Source organism: Echiichthys vipera (assembly GCF_963691815.1).
Source record: "Echiichthys vipera genome assembly, chromosome: 16".
Classification (NCBI taxonomy): Eukaryota; Metazoa; Chordata; class Actinopteri; order Perciformes; family Trachinidae; genus Echiichthys; species Echiichthys vipera.
Window position 1 is genome coordinate 17,362,659 of NC_139841.1, and position 19,420 is coordinate 17,382,078.

General features: G+C 38.7%; 2 protein-coding genes across 2 annotated transcripts in view; one reads left to right on the plus strand and one right to left on the minus strand.

The window, feature by feature from the left end:
- Positions 1-17,068, minus strand: part of gdnfa (glial cell derived neurotrophic factor a) — a gene marked incomplete at its 5' end in the record, with an annotated part of 42,264 nt that extends 25,196 nt beyond the window's left edge. Inside the window, 2 exon segments of the mRNA XM_083929359.1 lie at positions 16,986-16,998; positions 17,000-17,068. Of these exon segments, the coding sequence (XP_083785485.1) occupies positions 16,986-16,998; positions 17,000-17,068 (82 nt within the window).
- On the plus strand, positions 3,324-17,434 carry opn4xa (opsin 4xa). The gene is made up of 11 exons (XM_083929358.1): positions 3,324-3,410; positions 5,467-5,576; positions 8,462-8,597; positions 13,761-13,894; positions 14,080-14,283; positions 14,373-14,544; positions 15,325-15,486; positions 16,176-16,283; positions 16,367-16,541; positions 17,024-17,172; positions 17,306-17,434. Coding segments are annotated over exons 3-11 (1,239 nt in total). The 5' UTR covers positions 3,324-3,410; positions 5,467-5,576; positions 8,462-8,463; the 3' UTR covers positions 17,307-17,434.
- The last annotated feature ends 1,986 nt before the right edge of the window (positions 17,435-19,420 follow it).

Consider the following 19,420-nt stretch of genomic DNA (forward strand, 5'->3'; position numbering starts at 1 on the left):
TATCAGAATATTTATCAGTGATGTTCAACGTAAAAGCCATAGAATAAAGAATCAATATCCATAATTCGTTAATGTGTCAGTAAAGCGGTCACAGCCTCTTACACAGTTCACTGTGTCACTGAGGTTAGCTTCACTGATAATCTCTCATTCCTGTGAGTTGCTGTGCCACAAGCTACAATATAAGTAAATCTGTAGTAATCCATAAAGACAGGTCTGCAGGAGCCCTTAATATAAATGAGTAGTTTATCCTCTACGCCATTAGATAATACTTTCCTCCTAATGGCGGCCCTGGATGATTCAGAGTGTACCTCTAACCTTCCACTGCTTCACTGTTGCTGATGCTGAGACACTTACGTAATGTAGAAAAATAATCAATATAACAACATTAAAATGAACAAGAGCTCCCTGTGAAGGTGACTGGTCATTCATTTGTCATTTGTCGCCCGGTGGGACGCGTTATCAATCTCTCTCCATCACGCCTGTGCATGGAGTTGACTACAGAGGGGCATGTGAGGTGAGGAGGTCTTAACCCATCCCACTCCAATACAAATTGAGCCAGACAAGGTCACAGTTGAACTGCTGAGGGCTTGACATAAAACAGTACAGTATAGGGGCCTGTTTTATGAGCGATTTGTGAGCACTGCTTACACGCAGATTGCAAATCGCACCAAATCGTCACATTTAACAAATGATTGACACTTACAAATTGCTTCTACATCCTACAGGGCTCTTTCATGCACATGAATGGGTCACAAGTATGGTATTGATTTTCGAAAAAAGAAAAGTGAAAGAAAAAGGTGGCAATTGCAAATGATGCAGCTGATCGGTTGTCAAACGATCAAGTGAGGATGCAAGTAACTAAAATAAATAGCAAAAGGATAAAGGAAACATTTATTTATTTATTGAATATAGGAAAAATGATTTTATTGAGGTAGATTATATTTTTATTTCAAAATCAAGGCAACAACTAATTAGTTTCCATTGTATCATTGCAATAAGTCATTTAAAAATAAATGTCTAAATTAAATTGGAACAACAATGTCAAATTAATGTAATATCTTATTATGAAGTTTTGAATTGTTATGGAAATCATAGGATCTCTGCCTAAGTACACCTGGGGCCACATTAAACCTAAGTAGACTACACCTCCTGAAGTCACAAGCAATTCTTAAATGCTACAGCACTCTATTATGTAACCAAGTGCACTCATTTAGGATCTTTACTTCATCTCTGTTTGTGCTACTTAATTTCTGGACATGCAGATAAATATACTGACTTTTAGACAACATGTTGACCCACTGACTGGTAAGCCAATCTCTGGTGACTGAAAGTTGCTGCTGAGGAAGCTTAGCCTAATTGTTAATCTACAGTAAAACCAAACAAAAATGCCATCTGGACCCTGAAGGAAGTGACTCGAGCTACAACAAGCACCCGTTTTGTTTCTCAGAAGCCTCTCTTCCCCTGACACGAGCTGACAAAACATTGACCTAATTGGGTAAAGTGGACAGAACCGGGTAAAAACTGTGTCAACAAAACTTGCTGGTCACTGTGTAGGTCATTTTAAGCAGTAACAGTTCGGATTGGTTAAAAAAAATCCTTTGTAAATCAAAAGAGACTCATCACATAAAAACAAATCAAAGAGTACAGAGGTCTAAGTAATGACGAGACACCAACTGTGTTAGTGAGACACTTTTTAAGAATCCGACTTGATTTTATGATTTTTTTAGTACATACAATATACAACTGTCTGAGGATAAAAAAGAGCTCTTCAAAAATGAGTGGAAAGGAAGTTCACCTGAACTCAGGTTTGAAAAAAAAGTTTAAAATTAACAGGATCTGTATAATGATTCCAATATTTTACGTTTTACTGTGTTTGGGCCCAAGCAGGGTTAAGAAGGATTTGAAACAAATTTAGACTACTGGGTAGAGAAACTCTGGGAAAATACCACCATAACAATGAATAATATTTTAACAAATAATGTCACAAAATAGTTTTAAAAAACAAACAAACGAAGAACTTACTCAAAAAGCAGTACGAAAATATACATAATTTGATGTCTGGCTTCTGGTTGACGACAGCCTAATGTGCTTGCCTAAATTAGCTTCCATTCATCCGATTTCTTTTTTTCTTTCTATTATGCACCTCACTTACTGCTGCAATTAAGCACTTATACATAATGGCCTCACAGAGACCTAAAATCGCAATTACATTACAGCTCAAAATGACGGACACAGTGGCCACTGACGTGCAGACTTTGGTCTTGAAGATTTTAGTTAGGAGACAATTTCTGTCACTGGTCCTCTTCAATTTTATTCTGTGGACAACCCCTTGTCTCTAAAGTCCCTGAGGGCAGACTTATTTTCACGTACAAGCTTTTTTATTGAAGTGTATTTTGCGAGATGCATTTTCCTTTTCACACCTAAGGGGGAGTGAAAAAGGTGACAGACCATTTTGACAGTAATTGGATGCTTGATTGTTTTGATGGGGTCACCTCAGGCAAAAGAAGCAGTCTCATCCGCTCTTTTAGCCTGACAAAAACAACTCACATTAGTATGCGTTAAGTGTGTGGCCGACTCTTGGCAATTCTTACGGAAGCACCAGTATCATCACCCTACTTAGCTGTGATAGATGAATATATATATATATATATACTGTATATATATATATATACTTTATTGTCCCCATGGGGACATTTTTCTTGGACTCTGCACCATTTGGCAGGACAACCTCTCACTGGTCCACAGGGACAGCGTTTGCAATGATCTCACATCCTCTACTCTTTAATTGTCTTCCCCCAGGCTATGGAAAAGTCCGACAAAGTGGCAATGCAAACTGGTTTCCCAAAGTTCTTCCCTAGGACCACATTATGTCAACATTTTCTATGATCACAAAGTGTATAATCCATTACAGTATCTTTAAAAATGTCAAGGCATTTACAAAAAATTGGGAGGGACTGTTAAAATGTGAAATAAACCCAGATTAAATGGCATTCAATAATCACCACCTTGTGCCAAGATGAGTAAATAAAAAACGTTCTATTGCTAATATCAGTGCATTTATATGTAACAGCTCTGTTTGTGTGAGTGTTTGTTAGAGATGGAAAAATAAAATGATGGCTCAGTGTAGCACACTGCAACACGTAGGCGGGGCACAGCATGGTTTTTTACAGCTGGTTGCCGCCAGCTTCACTGTGTGCATATTTAGTTTTGCCGAGTGATAATGCAGCTGGTTATACAGGGTTAAAAGCTAAAGCTATAATTACTGGTGCTTGATAAATTAACTACATCATTTTAACTACAGGATCATGGATACACATTGATTTATTTATTTTATGTGAAATGTAAAAAAACAAAAACAAAACAGCCACAGGGTTGCTCTACTACTTCACATTGCCCTCTGGTACAATAAGGTATGTATCTTTGTATCTTGATCATTTTTAAACAGATTGTGCTTGTTTTTATAAAGTTATATGTAGTTTTTTTTCCTGATGGAAGGCTTTGTAGCTGTGCGTAGAGAGAAAAACGTGTGAAAATAGAGCAGCTTCAATTGGAAATAATGAACAATGCTGCTGTGTCGCACTGCATCTGTGCCCCGTACGTTTTGGCTGTAGGATTATTAAGGACAACTATTTGAACTGGTCCAAAAAAAAAAATGATCTCAAAATCTTGGGGAGAGTTTTTGCCCCTTGATCACATTGTTTAGGGGCATTCTGAGATTTCTTGGGTCATTTTTGGCCTTTGTGCATAATGACCACATTACCACAGGGTGAAGTTAACACCTCTGAATGTCCTCCTGTACATGCTTTCATGGAAACATATCAGATTTCCTTTTCTTTCGAAGTAAACAGCGTTACTGAAAGCTCTCTTTGTCTTAGCTACATAAAGAAAACAGTTAAGCCTTGTACCCATGATGCTAAATGCCCTCACAGTGGATCAGCTGGTAATCACAATCCCGTAGTTTGACACAGAAATGATTTAACAAGGCTTCAACACACAACATATCTGTAATTACCACCTTGCGACTGTATTCCCCTCCAGAAGTTTACATCCATATCTGCCCAGGCTCATATCATATATGTAAAGAATATTTGAAGGAATATAATTAAATATAGGGGATGTATTTTTGGCAAATATACATGTCCAATGAATAATTTCCAGTAAGAAACATAAAAATGCTGTCTTCACTCGAAGACTAGAGATCTTTTTATAAAGGACCAGAGGGGACTGATATTGATTTTCGCCACATGGTCCAACAACATTCACCTCAACCTCAATATCAGCAAAACCTTGAACTTGAAGAGGAGACACTATTAATTTGTACGGCCGGACAACCCCAAGGCATATTTACTCTGGCCACGGTTGTTGCTGGCACAGTGGTACAACATTTCAAACACAATATCTGCCTCATAGTATTATTATGTCATAAAGTATTATAGTGAAGCTAACTGATTGGAATCTGGTGTATGCTGATAGGTCTGTTTCCCTTGTAAGTGCAGTGACCCAGACGTGTAGAGGCTTATGCTCCTCTTGCTAGATGGTATCCAAACTGAATCTTCACAGAGAAAGCCCATTTCATAAGTCACTGCATTTCATGACCTGCTCTGAACTGGCCAGGTGCTCTGAAAGAGGCCTGATTTCAATGTACAAATGGGAAATATTAAGGGCAAGAGGGGGTGCTGTAGTTGTCTGCTCATTTGTGCATGAGATGATAAACATTGGGAAGCTTTTATGAGAGTGCTTTTCTCAGGATTCACCTTACACAAGGATGAACAGTGAACAAGTCTGATACTATGTAAAAGGTTTGGTGCCTTTCAAAACCTCTCTTTGCAATTCTCAAAGCACCCAAGGGCAAACAGCAACAACTGGGCTGTGTCATTTCCCCACACCGCGCATTGTCAGCTATGGCATCTTGAGCTGACATACAAATATGCCACAGACAATGAGCATTAGATGCTCACAGATAAAAAAAATCAATGCATATGAAAACTAATTTGCAAAACACATACACCTACCTTGATTCATTAAGGCAAACTCTAATGGTGCAACATGCAATTGGTGTTACAAAAAATGTTTCTAATGAAGCACATTTTTCTTTCTAAAAGTCTTAACCAGAGTTTAGATTTTACCTGAAATGTCTTTAATATGATCAGACCAACCTCTTACCACCTTCCCACACAAACAACACGCACATTCGTATGCATGCTCACACACCACACACTGGCTTGATCAATGCATTGTGCCATGTGAGAGCTGTGTGTGATGGGTAGCCAGCAGGGGGATGGGTCAATGCGCTGCTGCTCGCTTTCCACATGTGTCTTTACATTCTCATATTCTCTCAAGCACTGGTAGCAGCAGCTCTCTGTTGCTGCAGCATATGAGAGAATCTCTATCTGACTTGGGAATTAAAGAAGCAGTCATCAATTATAACAATTTAACACTGAAGTGTAGTGGATTTTTTTCCCCCAGCATTTTTATTTATTGTACGACTTCCGTGTCTCTGATCCTGTTTGCCGGTCCACTCCAAACAAACACAGAGGTCCCCGGAGGGGAAATAGGGGCTTCACTCTCTGGAGGAGGTAAAGTATCACTTTATTTTATTATACCCTGAAGTTAAATTATTGACATGGCGTGCTTTTCCTATCAAAGCGTATTCATTTCATTTGTTTTCCATGAACACAAAAATCTTATTAGCAATTTCTGAATGAACATGCACCCATTCCCCTTAATGTTCATATAAGACAGTAAAGAGTGCATTTTACTTTTAGTGTGAATACAGTCACACAAAATCAGATATGTCTCTGATTCATGGGAAAATGCTTTGATGCCTAAAGAGAGGAAGTACACTTAGAGGTGATGGAGGGCTTCTGTGATGCACAAGGCTTCGTTGAGCACAGCAAGAGCTCCCTATTTGGACCTAACACCCTGCAAGTCCATGTGTTCTCAACCCACTGTGCTGTCATATAAATGTCTATGCTTATCTATTCATTTTAACACCTTATAAGAAGATGCTGCACTATCAATACAAAATTTTAGGCATAGCAACATGCTGAGGCATTTCTCATGTATATATAATCAGTTGGATTCACTACTGCTCTGGTGGATTACGCCCAGTACAATCACTCAGCTTTGGTTTGCATCAACTGTGAGCATGATTAAATACATGTTCATGTTCTCAAAGAAATTATTAATGGGATACATGATAGATGTTTCACAGCATTTTCTGTGGCATAGAGCATTGTGCTGCACTGGCTCCGGACTCCTGTTTATGAAGCAGATCAGAGGCAAACAGGAAGTAGGTTTACAAAGGATGATAAATGCTGTTAATGTTGCGTGACTCAACATGTACGCTCGATTCCATCACATTAACATAGAAATCGTCTTATAATAAGTGCTGCAGCTGAGCGAAGGCCACATGGAACAGCATGTGGAAGTCCTTACAGCCATTTTCATAATCAGAAATGCCCAGAGTTAATCACATTTTTGATAAATATTTCTCAGTCATTGAGCACTTTTGACAGATTAGAATGGTTACATACTCTGCCATCCATTTTTAAGTGCTACATTGCCTTATTAGAGTTTGTTCAAACAAAATCTCTTCTGTCATGCTCTGAAACAGCATAGTGTTGCTGTCCTAAGCAAGACCTCATAGAAACTTCCAAATCCCATTAGTTCAATAATACTGAGTGAGGATCTCAAACTCTGGCGGGAAAGCCATGACTGCTTCACTGCTCTTTCACTCTTATACTGATTAATATTCAGCCAACCAACTTTACAGGTTGCAAGGATTAATGATTAAAACACACTGACGGTCATAATCAGTTTAATTCTATATCATATACATGATTTACATGCAAAAAAAAATGCTTACTCATTCTAACTCTATTTCTTATGAGTCAGTGTATAACTGGAACTGGAAGATCTAGTCCAGAAAGGTTTTTTGGAAAGTATTTTAGAAATCGTGTGTAGACTTCGTTAAACTCTCTGAACAACCTAAACAAAATAATATGAGACTGAATCTAAATTTCGATTATCCTATATTTCATCTCCACCTCAGCAAATCGCTATTGGATTCCTGTAGAAATGTGTGTGTACACCTGATCTGTATATGCCAAAAACCCACCAAGCAGCAGCAGTGAAGTGCCTTAGGCTTCAATAATTACATTTTTTCTACAGCCGGGAGGCATCATGTGTTTCAGGCGAGAAAATATTTACAACACATGCCAACATGTCACAGGAGTCACAGGGCTCTGTTTATTGATTGGCTGCATGTTTTCTCTGGCTGCTCTAGTTAAACAATCCTAACTTTTAGTCTGGCCGCACTTGGCTGCAATTAAAAAGATGCAGCTCGGAGCAGCCACCTCAGTTTTCCAGAGATAGCGTGACAGGTTGTCGTAGGCTGCACTTCGCCGATGCTGGGTGTTTTTTTGCGTAAAGTGCATCCATTCTCATCACACACTGTTTATTATCCGTTACGTGCAGGGAATAGTATATGCATGGGTTTGTTTTGTATATACATAGTTTAGAAATCTGGTCCCTGGAGGACGAATAAGACAGACAGACTGATATTGGATATAGTCACACAGTTAGCAATGCTAAAAAGAGCTCGGATGTAGTTTTAATAGTCTGGGAACCAAATAAATCTGCAAGCCCATGTTGTATTTGCTCTGGCAGATATAACTAAACAGATCAAATAAGAAAAGCTATGACTCACATTTGCAATTTAGTCTGATGACGTCAGGCTACAGTTTTAAGGCTTTTAGCAATGTTTTGTGTGAAAGTGTTCCCTTTAAAGCAAGACAATAAGACAGTCGGTAATGCCCAACAAACCAAACTGTGCGGTATTAGGCACAAGAACTTTTCCTCAGAACTTACAGATATACTGTTGTTATAGTTCACAACAGTAACCCCTAAAGCCCGAAATTTCCTGTTTTAAAACTCAACAAAGTTGACAGTTGAGTTTCAAAACATCACCAGTGAGCTGGGAGGAAATGTGAGGATTTCCTAAATGGAAATAGTGTGTATGAACTGTTACATTCTCTAAAGCATAAAAACAAACACAAAATAACAACAATGGATCCAAACTTAGAAGAGGGATAGAAAAAAAATGTATAAGCTATAAGCACAATGTAATGTTTAAACTATTACAAAGAAACCTCAGCTAAGAACAAATTCACATGACCTTGAGCCAAACTAACTCAACTATATCAAATTATGACATGAAGTTCTGGTAACTGAATGTAGACAATGTTGCTGATGCAAGCTGTACATCTTAATTTATATTCTTGCCCACAGGCATTCTACATTCTGATCATTGAAAGTACTGTTACACAATGCCGGATAGTTCAGTGGGTCTGACGGACGGAAAGAAAGATCGGGTCCCTTTGAAAGTCACTGGGATATGCTGTACATGAAGATAGACCCTCTGATGCTGACTTCTGTTTGTGTGTGGTTGTTGTCACAGAAATGGACATGGAAGATGGATTCTATCGACGGGTGGATGTCCAGGCCTATGCTCACTACATTGTTGCCTTCTTTGTCTTGGTTATTGGAACATTAGGTGTTACTGGGAACGCCTTGGTCATGTACGCCTTTTTCTGGTAAGTGATGATAGCGAAGAATGTGCTTGTCTGTCATCGTAAGTTACTAACCTTTTCTATTGATAAACACCTGTCCAGTAAAGGTTTACTCTAAAAAAAAGAAAATCCTCGGTTACTTAAAAAACAACTCTCATAAGTAATTATTATGATTGTTATCCTTATTATTAGTATTATTCATTTCACACATCCATACCGTACTCCAGCACTATGGAGTTAAGATTACAATTTTTACTTAAGTAGAAGTGCAGAGTTATTATCAACCTATGAAAGTATCAAAGTGAAACCTACTTGTTATGCAGAATGGCCCCTTTCACAGTGTTATATTATTGTATATTTTATAGCATGTCGATGTTGCTGGTTGAGGTCGAGTTAACTTTAAGTAAATTAGTTTACAAATGGCACGCTTGAGATTAAAGTTATAATCCATAAAATTTGAGATACATTGTTTCGAGCACCTCTTTGACGGTAAGATGTAATTGCTGGCGAGCTTCTGGAACCTCACCTCCCAGAGTTCCTCTCCTCAGCCTCAGACTTAGACTTAAACTTCTCTTTATTAATCCCTTTGGGATGACTCCCGCAAGGAAGGAATTTCCAGCGGCTCACAAAAACCCAAGGGAGGTATAAAAACTGCAGGCAGTCCTAAGCGTGTTGTACCTGGGGTCTGAGGAGGCTGAGGAAGAGCCACTCCAGCGTCTTCATCAGGTGTGAAGTGAGTGACATCGGTCGGAGGTCATTCAGCTCGCTGGGCCTGTTCTTCTTGGGAACCGGAACGATGCAGGAGGTCTTCCAGAGGGAAGGCGCTCTCCCTAGCTGCAGGCTAAGGTTGAAGATGCATTGTAGTGGTTCTCCCAGTTCTGCAGCGCAGGTCTTCAGTAGGCTCGGAACTAAATCTTATGGATTATAACTTTAATAAATCCTGTAATTAAATATATTGATCTATACAATATCAAACTAGTGACCATTAACTAAAAGTTATATAACAGTGCCTATTTTTCTTTAGAGACTAGCAAAAGAAACTCAAAGTCAACACTTTCCTCAGTTCATGTGACGTACTTTCTATACTGTATGCACAGTACAGTCAGTTGTGTTTAGGCGTTGCAGAGATTAAGAGCACTGAATAGGGGAAATGTGTGTTCTTGCATGAGGAAGCACAGATGTCACAAGCACAGAAAGGTCTTCTCACCAGCCTGGAGGCATTCAATACCAGGAAGCAGCTCAGCGATTTTCTAGCTGTACTAAATAAATCAATGCATTAATTCAATAAGTCAGCTTCCCCCTTATTTACACACAGTCAAACTGTTTTTCAGTACCGCCTAAACCACATACAGAGGGCAATCAAGTGTAAATAAGAGTACTGCTGCTCTGGGTAATCCAATCAACTACTATGTACCCTAACTATAGCTTCTTCTCTATGTATAAATCATCCCTGCCTCATTATTTTTCAGCCAAAAAGCAACCAAGACAGCATTCACTGCCTTTCATAATTTGGTGTTAAACCTGAAGAACAGAGCTGCCTCAGTCTTGCGTGATGATGTTGTGTCTGATTTTTTTGACATTGATCGGAGCAACACTTGAGTAGTGAATACACACATCGACCCACCATTCTTCCAAGCTAAATAATGTCTGAATACGTTTTCACTTGAAAATAGGGCTGGGCAAAATGGCCAAAATATTTGATCCCAATATCATTCATTTCGTATCTCTATATTTATATACTGTACATCACGCTATAGCATGTTTGCTGGTAATTTAATGAATAAATAGTCTATATGAAATAACCTAATGGTAAAGCCTCATTTTGTATATTGTGAATTGATATGAAAAGTACCTATTTTTTCCCCTGTATTAAGAACTTGGGTGCAAATTAATATAACGTGCAAGGATCAGAGCGCAAAGTGCAGTCCAAATGAGGTAAATATTGCCGTTATGCAGTTTGGCTGCTGTTTTTTTTTTTTTTTACTATATCGCTATAGAAACAATTTAAAAAATATATATTAGAGTTGGATTGGAGTTTATATATTGTCTTGATGATATGTATCCTCATATCACCTAACTCTACTTGAAAGGATATTTTAAAAATCTAGTTAAAATGAATGACTCCAAGGTCAATAAAGAAAATATATTGGGGTGGATGTTACATACAGTATACATACTAAGGCTACTCCTGGGTATATAATGTTCCACTGAATGCTGTGAAGGGCGAAGTGTTAGATAAAATCCTGGGCATGACATGTTTTCTGCATTAAGGTCCAACCTCAAGTGACACACATCTATACACATCTCAAATGTCACATCACTCGTTCTCCACTCCAGTCACACTTAAGTACATACCCACTCACCTGCTTGTAAACACACACATGCACTCCAACTTATCTGTCTATTGAATGGTTCGCCTTTTTTTGTCTTTTTACACTCAGTGGACAACACAGGGAGGATAATGCCCACAGGCTAAATGGAGCTGATGTAACTATTTAAGTCAATATTCAGTTATGGCACTATATGAACACTGGTCTAAGGTTTAAATTTCCAGAACTAGGAAACATATGGCATTCTTGTTTTCATTTCAGTTGGAACAAATATTCACCCACCATCTGTGTCCCTATACTCCCTATTCCTTTTATGTCACGGTAAATACGATTACACAGATTACGCTGTGATTACGCTGACACTGACACAGACACTGACATGACACTTCAAAGATGAAAGACATCAAAGGCTGCTATTTTTACTGTTGTTCATATTCTGAAGCCAGCATTTACAAAAAGTACAACAAGATTTAGGTCATCTTCAGATTTCTCTCGATCACTAAACTAGTGCAGTGCACGTTGGAAACAAACACTCTGGGGCTGTCCGCTTGGCCTGAGGTATTGCTGCTTGCAGCTTTCTTGAAAAGCGCTCATCCAAACAACTTCACACTTGACCCTGTGCTTCCTTGGATCAACAGCATTGCTAAGTGTAAGCTTCAGCTAGCTAACTGGGACCGTAGACATGATATGATTGATGACATATAGACTTAGACTTAGATTTAGACTTAGACTTCGCTTTATTGATCCTTTGGGATGACCCCCGCAAGGAAATTGAGTTTCCAGCAGCTTACAAAAACACAAGGGAGGTATAAAAAAAATACAGTATAGGCAGTAATATATACAGCAGCCAGACACCAAGGGGCGATCAAGAGGTCTTGGCTTCACTTTCGAGGAGCTGTCAAACATACTGTCTTTGTTTACAGTCAATGGGAACAAAAGCATTCATTACTAAAGCTTTGTCACTGCTGATGCTTGAAATGTTTGAGTTTGCCACAATGTAACATCTTGGGTCTCTCCAGTTTTTCTTTCTTCATTTGGTCTTGTAGCAAGTGACAGAGAGTGAGCTGTATTCATGTATATTGTATGCATGCTGTTCGGCAGTGAGTGTATAGCCAATACTCAACACAGTGTGTACATAATGCACTACTAAAAAATATGTCCTGTTGATCTCAAGAGCTTGCACTTGACACTGCACTTGGTCCACGGCAATACACAAGTCTGTCAGATGTTGAATAGTTGTCAAGAAAATTGAAGGACAGACAGACAGAGACTTCTATTTTAGTTACAAAGAGAAAATCATCACACATTGGCATCCCTCCACACAGCCTGGCACTGTTTCTGGGGCCTTGTTTCAATGTAACAAAGGCATTAGCTATGATTTACGGACTGTTTCCAAAAAGCAATCTGAGGTGTGTATGTGTGTGCAGTGAGCTATGGCATGCTAGCAGAAGGTTATCAAGTACACACAATTACCATGCATTACAACATGACCATCTGTGCCAACTCACAGCCATAGAAAAAGCACTCGCAACATGTGCTGCTAGTCCACCAGTTCCAAGCTCATTATTGCTCATTAAATGTACAAGTAAATGGGTATCACAGGTTTTTATGAAGTGAGATTGTGTGAATAGTAACACAATCAGGTTGTCCTGAAGATATGCTAGTAGTTACTGTAACTGACGGATGAAGCAGTATGAGATGATTCATTTCACAAGAGGAATGTGTTTTTATGTATCTGTTGCATGTTGCGTCTGTTTCTCGTTTGGACGACCGGGAAGGGCAGTGTTATCCGGACAGAACTGATTTGAGAAGATATTTGGGAAGATATGAAGAGTTGCTATCAGGGGAAAAGCTTGATATTTGAATAAGTAAACAAATGTTATGTTGCAGTGCAATTCAGAATTCTTCCTGTACTTGTTCCCAAGCTTAGCTTTAATTGAAAAGCTAAGGTGCTGCTTTGTTCTGGGAGATTTACCTTTGTGTGTGTGTGTGTGTGTGTGTGTGTGTGCGTGCATGCGTGCGTGCGCGCGTTATAATAAATACCTGAATACTATCAACACTACTTTGATTTTCTGTGTAGAGTATCTGCTAGGCATTTGGTTTATTGGGTTTCTCTTCTGTCCCCTCCAACAATACATCTCAGTGTAAAGGTCATCTATAATTGTATTTCTCTATTGATGAGCGCCTACTTTTACTAACTATTTTTCATGAAGGCTGGTAACATCGAAAGTAAATCGCTGTAACTGTCTTTTCAAAAGGTTTTACTTGCCACACTCAGTCAACATGGGAGTGCACTGAATCCATTGGTTTGTGTTCCTCCATTTAATGTGCATAGGGAAATGAGTCTTGTCCAAGCCACTGAAAAATATATATTTGCATCAGGTTTATTTCTAATAAGAACTAATAAGATTTCGGTGTTCGATGAATTACACACAAAAAAGCTTTAGAAACAACAAAAACGTGTGAGAGCATTATAAACTTTGAAGGAACTCTACTCAAAGTACTCTTACAGACTCCAATACATTAAATGACATCAAATGTCAGACTTGGATTACAACATTCACAAGGGGAGTGTGACTTCATTATCTGCTCAGGATGCCATTACTTCATTATATCTTTACAAAGAAAATATATTTTTGCTGCTATATTAATGCTCTGAATGTTGAGTGCAGCTCATTTAACTGAACACAACAAAAATATTGTTATTCTGTTGAAAAGTCATGTTTGTTGGAGATCTCCAACTGTCTCTTTTATTTATGGTAATCAGTTCTGAAAAACATTTTTTATTTGTCAACAACAACCTATTGCTTTGTGGGATATTTTTGATTTGAGATTTTTCAATCCTCCTGTTTTTCAGTAACAAGAAGCTACGGACTGCCCCCAACTTTTTCATCATGAACCTTGCAGTCAGTGACTTCCTCATGGCAATTACACAGTCACCCATCTTCTTTGTTAATTCTCTTTATAAGGGGTGGATCTTTGGTGAAACGGGTATGTCCCTCACATTCTACATATACATCCTGCACTCAAAAAAAAAAGAATAGCTACTGTCCATCCTTTAATCTGCTTTTCACATGTAATATTTTGAGAGAGGTTTGAATGAGAAATGTGCAAAGGTGGTAAAAAATTATACAGTAGCAATATCGGTGAAATGCCTTCTCACTTTTCATCCACAGGCTGTAAAATGTATGCCTTCTGTGGAGCTTTATTTGGAATCACTTCCATGATAAACCTTCTGGCCATATCTCTAGACCGCTACATTGTCATCACCAAGCCTCTGCAGGCCATACGGTGGACCTCCAAGAAACGCACTTGCCTCATTATTGTCCTGGTCTGGCTGTACTCACTAGCCTGGAGCCTTGCACCGCTTTTGGGGTGGAGTAAGTAACTTACCATCTTGCCGCCTTATTTTTGTATTCAGCTCACTTACACTTCCTTCATATCCGTCTTTGTCATCTTTTCTGTTAAGGTTCGTACATACCAGAGGGCCTGATGACCTCATGCACATGGGACTATGTGACATCTACCCCTGCCAATAAAAGTTATACTTTGATGCTATGCTGCTTTGTATTCTTCATCCCTCTGGCCATTATATCATATTGTTATATGTGCATGTTCCTGGCAATCCGCCATGCAAGCAGGTGAATGAATTAACCTAGGTGAATATGCAGCACTTTAATGCATTAAACACATTAAAAATACTTGACATACTGTTGTTTAAAGCTACTTAACAGTAAAAACTGTATTAAAAAAAACAACACCATACCATTGATTTGCAGACTATAGCAGTTCCACTCTAATGTCACAAATTCACATCAACTGCAATGTGTTTCAGAAGAGGCTTGACATTAGAATAATGGGATCGTGATGGTGGCTTCTGCTCTATTGAGTCCTTCCCTTTTCTAATTTCTCTTTGTGCACATATTTATAATTTCTTGTCTACACCGTTCTGTGTGCTACCTCAGCAAATATGACAATAGCTGTCTCTTTTAGTATTTACCTTAAGGAAGACTAGCTGTAAAGCCGAAAACTAAACAGCGACTTAAAGGAATGCCTGGACACAGTATTAGTTTTGCCCTAGGTTAGGCTAGCGTTGATATCTTGGGATGGAAGTCTAAGAAAGTTTAAGGGAATATTAACCATCTAGACTTTAGTACTGTGAAGGTTAGGCCATGTCCTTCAAAATTAGTTGGCGGGCCTCTAAGCACCTTTAGCATGCTTGCCTGTTACTCTTTGCATGCTCTGTCCAATTCTGGTAAATCAGTTTCTTTTATTTCATATTTTATCTTCCATCATTATGATGTAGAAATTGATTGTTTTTGCCCTGTTTGTCACTTTGTCTGCTGTGCTGTGTGGTATGTTTCCCACTGACAATACACATTGACTCAAACATCCTTTATTCCCTCTCTCTGTCCTCACAGAGATGTGGAAAAGTTGGGGTATCAGGTGAGGAAGTCAACACTGATCCAGCAGCAGTCCATCAAGACTGAATGGAAGCTGGCCAAGATTGCTTTTGTGGTCATCATAGTGTTTGTGCTTTCCTGGTCGCCCTATGCATGTGTCACCCTCATCGCCTGGGCTGGGTAAATATACAGTATGACAATAGCTCTTTACGATCTAATCATATGTTTTAAAAGTATAACGGCATTTGTTCTGTACAGACTGTTACATACATTTTGTATTTGTATTTATTAGTTTATTTTTTTAAAGTGGACATAACATATTAATGAACATTTACACGTAAATATGTTTGGGATTGTAGCCAGGCGGCTAATAAGAAATAAGACATTACATAACAACAACAACACAACATGACAATGACAGAGCTGACAGTAACAACATATAATATAGAGTGGCAATTGCACACTTGCACTGGCTATTATTGCAGGATGCCCGGTAAAGTGCACAATCATATAGCTGACCTTTCTTTATAAAGTGCGTAAAGTGCTTGATTGTAAAGTGCTTGATTGCCCATGACAAAGTGCTAGCTCGCATGTCACAACACCAAATGATTCACATTCTATAGACTTTTTCAATGGAAAATCATGGAAATTCATTGACAGTCCCGGTCCTCGTTACCTTCCTGTCAGCAGATGTCGCCTAGTATAAAACATAAAGTACGCTTGGTTGCACAGTTTAATTTCCTTCGGCCATTTACCATGACCCATATTCCACCTCTTGTAAAATATCATTATATTTGGCATGATGAAGTGCTATGCAATAGGGTCAAACTACAAAGGTGATGTACAGTTCTACTCTTTACATGTTTCAGGTATGGAAGTATCCTCAGTCCCTATTCCAAAGCTGTCCCTGCTGTTATAGCCAAGGCATCAGCTATCTACAACCCTTTTATCTACGCCATCATTCATTCTAAGTACAGGTGAGTGCAGTCAACCAATTAATCAGTTGCTCAAACTTGAAAAAATATCAAGGTTTTGTTGAGATATCATTATTTTTCAAAAGGGACACCATGGCAGAAAATGTTCCCTGTCTACACTTCCTGGCACAGGCCCCTAGGAGGACGTGCCTATCAGAGTCACAGAGCGAGTCCTCCTTTAGGGACTCAATGCTGAGCAGACAGACATCAATTTTCAAAACCAAGTTTCACAGAGTTTCCTCCATGTCTACGACAGACACAGTGAGTTTTGCCTTTGCACTACGTTTTGAGGAATAGAAGCAAAAACAGGACAAGTAGCACCATGCACAGAAAGCGACATGTCCATTTAAGTTAAGTTATTTTCTCTGCTGGTTTTGAACCCTGCTTTGAGAGAGAAATGTTTGTGTTATACAATGTGGATTTTAAATGACTTTCTGCATTGAAACTGTATAAATTCACACTAACTTTAGTTATTGCTCAAGGGATCCATGAAAAAATAAAAAAGCCCTCATAGAAGCTACATCTTTACGATACTGAGATTGCTAGACGTGTCCATGGAAACAATAGATCATTATTAAAAAGTCAAATTTGTTTTGAATCAGAAGACATACTAACTAATAATCAGCCGTCAGTCATGTTGTTATTTTCTAGTAGTACCACAATTACAAGGCAGAATGTCACACAGTTACATTAGTACATTCTTACCTTGATTTACATATACTGTATGTGCATGTCCCTTGTAGCAGGTTTGGAGTGATGTAGAGCTGGACCCTATCAGCCAGAGCCATAGTGCGAGGTCTAGCTGTTCCCTTGGAGCTCTGAGGGACAAAGAGCAAAAGTCATTGGCTAAGCAGGCCAAAGAAAAGGGAAGCCAAAGCCTAGAGCAGGTATGGTAAGTGCTCATCATTATATTTATTTATTTTAGATTCAAATAATCCCAAAAGCAAGTGCTTTAAAGGGCTAAGTTGTCAGCATAATCCTGTCTTTATAAAAAGGCTATGTCATGTCGATGACTTCTGTTCTAGATCCCCATCCCAGAGCGAGGCTCACTGAACAGATGTGACCAAACCCAATCCCCAGAGTCTGTCAGCACAGTTATGCCCCCAGAATTAAGAAGAACAGAGGAGAATCCTGAAAGTTGGAATAAAGAGAAGAAACAAGAAGATGAGCAAGAGAAAGAGGGCAAACATGAACAGATAGAGGCACAGCAAGTTCAGAAGGAGAAAGATGGGATGGAGGCGCAGGTCCTTATCCAGCAAGACTCTGGACAATATGGTATTTATGCACTTCCGAGCCATCCTCAGACCCAGTTCAAGGACAGGCCCTCTGGACCGTGGCAGTGAAGAAAAACAAAGCACACACACCATTCACAGAGTTATGTTGCTTGATTTACAGCAACTGGACTGTTCTGCTCAGGTATTTGAGTCCGTGCAAAGATTTCTAAGCTAAATGTTGAATTTATTTATGTACCTATGTGGCTATGTGTGACTGTGACACCGCAGAGAAAACAAGTTTGTCTGAGGTAAACTTTTTAAGCAGCTGTTAAAACTTGTATCTTAATTCTTGAGCAATGCAGGGCAACCAAATACATTTGTTTTGAGGTTTTTAGTGCAATTGTATATGCTAACTAATAATCTTGGCACACACCTCTCCTGTGTGGGCTTGCTGTTACCATTGTTTTTGTTAGTGGCACCTAAAAGGATCTTTAAAAGAGTTTAAGAATATTATGCACTTTTTTCAAAAGAGCCAAGAATCAACTATATACCAATAATTAAAAAGCAAGCATATTAATATCATCTTGTTGTAGAGAGACCAGATAGTGTGTCCCTTTGGAGTGTTTCTTGTTTATTTTGTGAGTAAGTATATTTTTTATACATTTGTTTACTTTGTAACTACTACTGTTTAAATGAGCAATGAGAAAATCTGGTTACCATTTCTTGTGAATGCCATCTATAATGCACTATTGGTATGATCATTATTTCTTTAAACCATGGTCTATACCTATATTACCTTTTCAATGTAAACATAGAAATTCTAAATGTGTCCTACCTTATTTCCTGTTGCAGTGCATGTGAATGACATCAGCTGACAGGAAGTTAACAAGGACCAAGGCTGTTGTCTAGCAATGGGATTTCAGTAAAAAAGTCCATACTCTATTCTGATTCGCTGCAGAATAATTCATTTTAGAAAGCTGAATCAACAGTCACTGGAACTACTTGGAAGGTGTCCATTAACACAACGGCATCCTGCAGCCAATCAGAATTGAGTATTCACCCAGACCATTGTATACAGTAAAATGTGTTATACCAGGGTCTCGGTGAATACTAGCCAGATAAATCTGCCGAGCTCATGTTTCATTTGCTTTGGCAGGTGCTTTGACCGATCTACAGGTTTCCACCCTTGTCTCCCTTCTTCAAAACGGACCAATTCAGCCAAGTTTTATTGCTGTGATTGGTTTTAGGTTTATCTTATTGCATTCGGAGGCATTTTGGTCCTCTCCAAAAATGAACTGAGAGGCTCCAGACTAACACACATTTGTGAATTAGTTTGTCGACGCCAAACTTGGTGACTACTTCCCGTCATCTATTCATTTCTGATAAGGGACACCTTACTGGACATTATTCCCTACATAATGCATTTGTGAGCCATTGTAGAACTCATTAAAATGTATGTATGCAGTGTTTCATCTTTTGTCATTTCAATTTACAATTTCATTTTGTGCTGTATCATGAGTTCAGGCACCATAGTAATTATTATTTAAACAAACATTCAAGTCATTCAGTTCAGCTACTTTGGAAATAATGTAACATATTTGATGCAAAGCACTCTGCTAACCAAAGTGAGGCATGATGCATTTCAGCTACCATTGATGTACCATACAGCCTATGATTATGATTTTCTAAAAAGGCTGCTGGATGTTCTCATTAACAGTATTGACAGATCGGCAATCACTTAAATGTTGCACCTTTTCCTTCTTTGAATATTCAGTATTTGTTGCCCTTGGTGCTATTGTTAGCTGAATCTTCTGGCTAAAACTAGAATGGTAAATTATGTGTGTGCATTTGTTATGGGCAATATAAACTGTTCATATAGCTCTCAACACATTTAATTTACCCCGTCTTTAGAGCTTGCAAATAATA